The sequence below is a fragment of the Mauremys mutica genome, chromosome 17 (genome assembly GCF_020497125.1).
Source record: "Mauremys mutica isolate MM-2020 ecotype Southern chromosome 17, ASM2049712v1, whole genome shotgun sequence".
Classification (NCBI taxonomy): domain Eukaryota; kingdom Metazoa; phylum Chordata; order Testudines; family Geoemydidae; genus Mauremys; species Mauremys mutica.
The window spans coordinates 21,879,405-21,888,330 of NC_059088.1; the positions used below are offsets into that span (position 1 = coordinate 21,879,405).

Below are 8,926 nucleotides of genomic sequence, written 5' to 3' on the forward strand. Positions count from 1 at the left end.
ACTGAAAGGGCAGCAGCAGGTCTGCCTACCTCAATTCAAGTTTGCAGCTCCAGTCTTCCACTGCTCCTGGATATTCCAAATGTTGTGATGGCTTGGAAAGAGACTTCTGTACTTGGATTAGTGCAATGCCCTCTACAAGGAACTTAAATGGATGCAAAATATAGTTGCCGGCTTACAGTATTCCCTGTTGTGAGTATGGTAAACATGCCCACAACTTAAGATGTTTTAGGTAACATCCCTGAACAGTCTCCTGTGAGCTGGGTACATTCCATGGTCTATTTTAAGTTAATCTGTATGTACAGCGAGATCACTAGATAAAAGCACTTTCTAAGCAGAGGGAGTAGTGCGTGGCCTTTACTGACAGAAGCAGGACCAGTGCGAGACAAGATGTCCAACTGTTAGACTTAAAGGCCAGAAAGGGGGGGGTGTAGAGTAGGAGACCCCACTGTTGTCCATCCCTCATCTGTTTCTGCATTAGAGGGTCGATATAGCACCCATGCTGCAGCTATGACTAAGAGAATGTCTTATAATACATGTGCTATGCTTATAGGACAGAACAGGTACAGCCTTCTATCAATGAAGGTGAAGTCACAGCCAGGCCACTGACAACTGTGAAAGGTAAGCTTGCCAGCAAAAAAACGGATGCTCCATTAAATCCTGGCCTCTTCTAGAAGAGGTTCATATAGATCTGCACTTACCACCAACCATTAAAAGAAATTAATTTCTGAACAGGGGAACATCTGACTCCCTGTGACCCTGAAATGCTCTGACCCCTTGTTTCTGATTTTTAGTTACTTGTTCAGTAAAGCTAAAAATGAGACTTTTCTTCTGGTACACCACCAGTTTGAGAGATCCCATGCAGAGTACATTTTCAAGCTTAAACACCATAAACATCCAAACTTGTTTCAACATATTTATTTCATTTACAAAACTTGTATAACTCAGGGTCACTCAGAGCTCTATGCTCTGGTAGATATAACTGATTTACACCGTGCATACGAAAGGTGAAATGGACGCACCAGGCTCAAGCAATTCTTCAGATTTCATTCAAAGCCACTGTAAGGAGATTTTTAAAAAGGTCAAGTTGTTTGAAGACAAGTCAGTTATACAAGCAGAACACACAAACCAGAGTCAGCATCAATAAGTGGGAAGAACAGATTTGGGTATTTTAGGTGTCAGACACAGTGCTTGATAAAAGGCAGTTGCCCAAGACAAGTGGAAACCTGGTAAACAGGTAAGTCAGCAGCCTCTCTCTTCCCTAGGGACCTTGGTTTAGTAATGGTTCAAACCCTGGCCATAGAAACAAAGCAACCAGGTCCAATATTTAGCCAAACTCAGAGGCTATTGCTTGGTGAAGAAAAGACAGAAGAAATGCTTCCCCCCTCCCGGCCAGAACTGTACATTCATGCCCCCAAGTTCTTCCAAGCTATTGAACCAAGTAGGAATATTGTTCCAACAGCAGAGCAACACAACTAAATGTCTTTGGTTTTTTTAAGTTATCTACAAAACCCCAACCCCATGAGGGCCAGAGGGAGGCTCAGCTCCTAGGGCAGTTAGATGGCCTTAAGTTACAAGACGTTTGTCAGTTTGAGTGTTCAGTGAAGTGTATGACTTTTGGCAAGTTACCGGATAAGATGTGCTATGTCCCAGTTGGTTTCTACGGACAGAGGTCCTTCCACTTCAACTCCTTTCTCAGTCACTATGGCAAGTTCGTACTAAGGAGGAGATCAACAATTAGAATTTCCAGTAAAGCCCGACTAATGCAAATGAAATCTGAGATTGCGAGTGCTTTGACATGGGGTAAATAATAGTTTGTGACCAAATAATGAATATCTGAAGTTCAACTTTCACTGAAAAAATTTGGTCAGGGTTAACTTAATTTCCTTTAACATAACGACTCAGTTAGCTTCACATTCAATTAGCTTCACCTAGTGCTTTACCTTTTGCCCAACAAAAGCAGGGGTCCTTCACAGCTAACTGAAGGACTAGTCTGAGCCCTGACATTTACTTGAAGTCAGCTAGCTGGAGCAACTCACTCTAATAAGCACCAATGTCAATTCCCACATCCCAAATGTAGAGAGAAACATCAGCTAATTTGGTGTATTTTGCCTATATATCCTTATGAAAAGTTGAGACTAAGATAGTGTCCTTGCCGGTTCTGTCTGGTAGTTGGCAAACTGCGTTTTGCTGTTGCTAGGGATGAAGGAGCCACTGCAAATCTTGAAAAGCTGGATTTCCAAGATTAGAGCAGGGAACAAGGACTGAGCTCTCTTCCCAGTTTTGCAAACAACCTGTAACATCCTGGGCAAGTTCTATCTCAACCAAATATACTCCCCAGTTCACTATCTCACAGAGGTGCTGTGAGGCTTAGTAGCTCTAAACCACTCTGAAGTCAGGAGAAGGAAGTTGCTATACGACAACTGAGTATCATGACTGAAGATGAATCTCACAAACTTAGAGGCTGGACTCTGCATGTCAGTTCAGCCAGCACAACAGGCACTGCAGTTCCTGCAGGATGACTAGGGAACACCAAGGCAGGATACTTACTCTGTTAAATGATCGGGCATCTCTGTAATACAGGATTTTCATGCAGCGCTCAATCAGGTCCCGGGCCTCATCCTTTGTCAAGATGGGTTTCTTCTCTAAGACTTCTCTCATTAATGGCTGCATTTAAATAAATAAATAAATAAAACCTTCAACAACTCAATTCCACGAGGCTGAAGTTGCAGTTAAAGCAACAGAGCAGCATGCACTAGTCACAGCAAAGAACTCAAGCCTCTGACTCACACTTCCCTGCTCTTGCCACTAAACTATGCTGCTTCTCTCTACAGTTCCCAGTCAATGTTCTACAAGCACTTACCTGAGCTAGATAAGCTCCATAGCCAGTAGCGAGTGTAGGGTCTTCATAGGCAACACCCAACATGTCAACGTACCCTAGAAAACTGAACACAGAATGATGGAAATTTTCATTCCTGGTTGCACAGAAGAAACATCAGCATCTGGGACAACTCCTGGTGTTGTAGCCAGCTTACAAACGCAACTCCAGCACAAGTTGACAAAGCAAACACCCCTCAGGCTAACCAAGAAAAAGGTGAAGTCCAGCTGATACTCTGGGCACACAGGCCACTAAAGGAAGGAATGTTCAGTGGCTCCTGTTTTAACAGATAGTTCTTTCAAAGCCAAGCATCAAACAAACTTCCAGTCTACTACTCGAAAGAACTGCTTGAGGTCCAGGTATTTTCTGGCCTTCAAGAACACTGCTTACTCCTCTTTTTAAAATACCCTCTAGTATTTTCCTTTGTAACAGACTGCATTCGAGCGGGATGTGTGCTGCTAGATAAGAGCGAGGGTCTGCTCCCCTATGAAGTGGTTCAGTCAGTGGGGAATGGGGGCTCTCTCTCCTAGACAGGCTGTCCCTGAGGAGAAGCAAGGAGAAGGCTGTAAATTGAGTGCCCATTGGGGGGTGGGGGGGGCGGGGAAGAGAGTGCATTTGATCTATGGGACACAAAGGGCCATAATGGCAGGCGCATGCAACTGTGTATACAAAAGGCAGGCCTCACTGGCAATTACACATTCAGTTGCAACAACTGCATATGCAAATTATACAGACAGGCAGTCGTGTGCCCCAGCACTGAAAATCTGGCACATGCAATGGAAGGGAAAAATATCTATGCACCATGATTCAGGTCAGACTATATCTTGTCTTGTAAGAGGCAGCAAATTGATGCCCCAAGACCTCATATTAGTTAATAAAAGTTTGATAAGACCGTATTGAAAGCCCTTTCCTGTGCTTTACAAACATTTTTAGATCTTTCAAATTTACTGTTTGTCCTTCCTTAAATCAAGCCCTGAGCTTTATTCTACCAGGGACTATAAATGACACCTATTTCTATTGAGTGGCGAGTGGCTCGAGTCCCTAAAGTGGAAACGCAGCAGAGAAGTTACGCTACACATCCCGCATAGCTTGTGCAGGACTTACCTCTCCCCATTGTAAAAGCCTCCAATAACGACAGTATTCCACAGTGGATTCATCTTGGATCTCCGGCTGTACATAGCTCGGGTCAGCCAGGAGTGAATGGCCTTTGGACTGTAACTGTGACCATCTCCCAACAGCTCCTCATCAATTCTAGTATAGAGAAGAGTTTTAGACAACTTAGAAGAACTTACCAATCATCTGACATTATTTAGATTTAACCACTGCCCCCACCCCTGCCAGCCAGGCTAGCAATAAGACAATATGCCCTACGTATTAAATCCTCACAGGCCATTAAAGCAAAACCACATTTGCTCTGTGTTCTTACAGGTCATCAGCCACAGATCTAAAGTAAATGAAGGGTAACTGTAGAGGCCTGTTGATAGGCTCTTTGTCGGAGAGACACTGGGCCTGTGAGGAGAGATCTGTAGTGCAGAAATTGTGATTTCCTTCTTGCGGTGAAGGAGACTGCAGACCAAGAGTCAATACCCCTGTATTAATCTCCAGCTAGTCTGCATGCTCAAAGCCAGATAAGCAGGAGTGGTAGTGGTGGGATCTTAAAGGATGGAGACAAGTTTGCACTCTCAGTGACAGATGGACAAAGAGCTCCCACTTAAAATGACAGCTCCAGAGATGCTAAAATCTGGTTTAATTCATTTTGTAAACACTAGTTTGGGGTATTTGTGTTACATTCATTTAAAATATTTTATGTAGTGTTAATGAAAGCTGCTAGACTGGCAAACCCTAGAGAGCATAAGAATGGCCATATTGGATCAGACAAATGTTCCATCTAGCCCAGTATCCTGTCTTGCAACAGTGGCCAGTGCCAGATGCTTCAGAGGGAATGAACAGAACAGGGCAGTTATCGAGTGATCCATCCCCCACTGACCATGCCAGCTTCTGGCAGTCAGAGTTTTAGGTACACCCAGAGTATGGGGTTGCATCCCTGACCACCTTGGTTAACAGCTATCGATGGACCTATCCTCCTGGAATTTATCTAATTCTGTTTTGAATCTAGTTGTACTTTTAGTCTTCACAACAGTCCCTGACGAGATCCACAAGTTAACTGTGCATTGTGCGACGAAGTACTTCCTTTTGTTTGTTTTTAAACCTACGGCCTACTAATTTAATCAAAAGACTCCTGGTTCTTGCTTTATGTGAAGGGGTAAATAACACTGCCCTATTCATTTTCTTCAAACTATTTATGATTTTATAGACCTCTACCATATTCCCCCTTGGTCATCTCCTTCTCATGGTGAACAGCTCCAGTCTTTTTAATCTCTCCTCCTACGGAAGCTGTTCTAATAATTTTTGTTGCCCTTCCCTGTACTTTTTCCAATTCTCATACATCTTTTTTGAGATGGGACGACCAGAACTGCACGCAGTATTCAAGTTGTGGGCGTACCCAGGATTTATATATTGGCAGTATATTTTCTGTCTTACTATCTATCGCATTCCTAATGGTTCCCAACATTGTTAGCTTGATTGCTGCTGCAGCACATTGGGGAAATGTTTTCAGAGAACTATCCACAAGGACTCCAAGATCTCTTTCTTGATGGTAACAGCTAATTTAAACCCCATCATTTTGTATGTATACTTGGAATTATGTTTTACAATATGCATTACTTTGCATTTATCAATATTTAATTTTATCTGCCTTTCTGTTGCCTTGTCATCTACTTTTGTGAGATCCCTTTGTAACTCTTCGTAGTCAACTTTGGATCTAATTATCTTGAGTAATTTTGTATCATCTGCAAATTTTGCCAACTCACTATTTGCCCCTTTTTCCTGTTCATTTATGAATATGTTAAACAGACTGACCCCAATACAGATCCTTGGTGCACCCCGCTATTTACCTTTCTCCACTGTGAAAACTGACCATTTACTCCTACCCTTTACTATATTTTAAACCTGTTACTGATCCAGTAGAGGCCCTTCCCTCTTTTCTCATGACTGCTTACTTTGCTTAAGAGCCTTTGGTGAGGGAGTGTGTCAAAGGTTTTCTGAAAGTCCAAGTACTTCCACTGGATCACCTTTGTCCACATGTTTGTTGACTCCCTGAAAGAATGCTAATAGATTGGTGAGGCATGATTTCCCTTTACAAAAGCTGTGCTGATTATTCCCCAACATATCGTGTTCATCTATGTGTCTGATAATTCTGTTCTTTACTACAGTAAAGTCTAGTGGAGCAACGTCTAGGTATCCGCAGCATAGGCACAAGAGTGCAAGCTTGCCCTGCCTGGGAAATGGGGCTCCCTCTAACAGAGAGAGGGAAGGTCTGCTTCCATGGGTCAGCAGAGGAGAAATACTTACACCATCTGGTCAATGACCTGCTTGAGGTACTGGAAATCAGCGTAGTCTCCAGATGCACCGAGCACAGTGTTATCATTCACTTTCATGATCCTGGAAATGTTACGAAACCGGGCCAGAGAGCCGTAGGAGCCAAGCATGTCTGCAGCGATGATCACACCGCTGTCAAACTTCACTCCCAGCACCGAGGTGCCCGTCACCATGGGATTCCTGGGGAAACCAGCAAAACCATCAGTGCTCCCTGAGTCGGACAGCCAACAGCAGCATTACTCTTCTTTAGCGGCCCTTACTCTTCTCCTGAGCCTGACTCCCAGATACAGACTGTAATTCTGCTCCAAATTAACCCCCTGGGGGTTGGGTCAGGGGCTGCTCATTACATGGGGATCAATGGGTCACAAAGCACGATGCCAGGGCAGCACAGGCATATACAATAGGGGCTGCGGAAACACCAGCCTCCAGTGACCTTAGGGGAGCCAACCCTGTTCACCCCTTTCCCAGAAGGCCCCAACACTGTCCCCTCCTTAGCACAAGAAAGCAATTCACCTGTGTCCTCCGTGCTCCCGGCCATCTCCCCCAAATCTCTCCCTCCCCCCCACCCATGTGGCCCTGGGGGTTCGCCCAGCCACCGTCCCCATCCTCAGCGCACCCCCCTCCCCCCGGAAAATCTCCAAGTCCCTAGTTTCACACCCCACCCAGCCCCGCCCCGTCCTCCCCCAGCCTGGCCCCTCCCCTCCCCCAGCTCAGCTTCCCCTCCCCCCGGAAAATCTCCACGTCCCTAGTTTCACCCCCCCACCCCACCCCACCCAGCCCCGTCCTCCCCCAGCCTGGCCCCTCCCCTCCCCTCCCCTCCCCTCCCCCAGCTCAGCTTCCCCTCCCCCCGGAAAATCTTCAAGTCCCTAGTTCCCCCAGCCCCGGCCCCTCAGGCCCCTCCGGCTCCGCTCCCCCCCGCCCCCCCATGAGGCCGCGGCCCGAACCGAAAGCGGCTCCCGGTCACTCACTGGGTCCGCGTGAGGGGGCCCCCGCCCCCGGCCTGGGACTCCAGGCCCGGCCCGGCCGCGCTGGGGCCGGTCAGGCTGTACAGCTCCCCCGGGGCCAGGCCCCCGGCCCAGAACGGCAGCGGCAGCCGCATCCCCCCGGCTTCCATCTTAGTCACTCTGGCGCGGACGGAGTCTGTGCAACGCGCAGGCGCAGCAGCCACTGTCCCCTCCCGCGCGCCGTACGCCGGGCGCCGCCATCTTGAGCGTGGCCCCCACAGAAAACAGGCGAGTCCCATAGGGCGCCATCTTGGGTGCGGCGTGGGTGGGGACTGGCTCTCAGCTCCTCCTGGGAGGGCCTGTGGGTGCAGCCACCTTCAGCGAGGCCCTCATAGCAATAAAGCCGCCCTGAAACAATGACTCTTGGAGCTGTGACCTGCCCTCATTCAGTGCTATGGTGTGTTAACTCTGAACCCTACTGATGGCGCTTTGCATGGAAAATGCTATTAACTAGTCCATTGCTCGTCATTTCAGCAGGAACATTTCACTACCCTGAACTGGCCGTGGGGCTTGAGGGTAGTTAGGATACCAGAGCTTCCCTGCCCAAAGCTATCCCCTATATTTGAATATGATCCATAAGTAAATATAATAATAATGTAACTGTGTTATTTGAATAATTGGCCGTTGTAGTTATGACTGACCTAAGGATGCCAGCCAGGGGCGGCTCTACAAATTTGGCCGCCCCAAGCAGTCATGCCCGGGAGGCGCCCCCAAGCCGCGGGAGCAGCGGACCTCCCGCGGGCATGACTGCGGAGGTTCCGCTGGCCCAGCCTGTCGCCCCCCCAGGAAAGGGCCGCCCCAGGCGGGTGCTTGCCCCGCTGGGCTCTGGAGCCGGCCCTGATGCCAGCTCACCTCACATTCAGGGTTGCTCTTTTTGTGTGTTGCAGAACAAAATATTCCCAGCAGAATCCCAACATGGCGCTTCGCAAGACGTGCCTCTACCAGTCAGAATATCATGAGGTTTCCTGCAAATCGGTAATGCATGCTGGTGTAACACCATGGAGTGAAAACCCAATGCCATCCATCATGTCACAACATCTCAGTGCAATACCCTGGCCAATCTAATTCTATTAAAAAACTTAGACCAGACAAATCAGTTGAGAGCTAAATCCAACCCTTGGTATGAATGCAATTCGTTACAGCCACTGTTATAGTTACATCAGTGTAAATGTAATGTAGACAGGTATAGCTGCTATTTGCACTGATGCAATTTACCCAGTTTTTTAGCACGAATAAGCTGCATTGGGGCCCCTGTATTGGTTTTGCATTTATGTATACTAGAAATTTGCACTGGGAAAGTTACACTGTTGAATGGTCTATGGCCATGATGGCTGAAATCTCATATGCGTTCGAGGCCTTAGTCCCAATTAATCTGAGCCCCAGCACACTGCACCACCCCCTCCTCTTGACTTTTGACAATGCAAGTCCAACCCAGCGTCTTTCTGCCTCCCCTTTTGAGATCTCTTGTTTAAACTACTCAGCATCCAATTAAGAGTTAGTCCCTGCAATTTACAAAAAACTAGCAATGTAGAATGACATTCCCCTTCCCTTGTGCCCCATTCACTCCTCACTGTGATGCTTTGTTCTGCCATCTACGCACACAGAAAAG

General features: G+C 47.1%; 1 protein-coding gene across 1 annotated transcript; it reads right to left on the reverse strand.

Moving 5' to 3' along the window:
* Positions 1-900: 900 nt before the first annotated feature.
* PSMB4 (proteasome 20S subunit beta 4) lies at positions 901-7,449 on the reverse strand. The gene is made up of 7 exons (XM_044990645.1): positions 7,282-7,449; positions 6,287-6,493; positions 3,980-4,126; positions 2,861-2,942; positions 2,548-2,664; positions 1,627-1,715; positions 901-1,056 (listed from the first exon to the last, which is right to left on the reverse strand). The coding sequence occupies exons 1-7, from the start codon at positions 7,425-7,427 to the stop codon at positions 1,044-1,046; spliced, it is 801 nt and encodes a 266-aa protein (XP_044846580.1). The 5' UTR covers positions 7,428-7,449; the 3' UTR covers positions 901-1,043.
* Between the last annotated feature and the right edge of the window lie 1,477 nt (positions 7,450-8,926).

Bases quoted from the DNA above. Each gene is read 5' to 3' on its own strand.
- PSMB4 (XM_044990645.1), bottom strand. From the start codon at position 7,427: ATGGAAGCCGGGGGGATGCGGCTGCCGCTGCCGTTCTGGGCCGGGGGC. The intron at 4,127-6,286 runs GTAAGTATTTCT...TCTCTATACTAG, and splicing joins CAGGTCATTGACCAGATGGT to AATTGATGAGGAGCTGTTGG. The intron at 1,716-2,547 runs GTAAGTATCCTG...TCTCCTCCTTAG, and splicing joins ATGCCCGATCATTTAACAGA to TACGAACTTGCCATAGTGAC.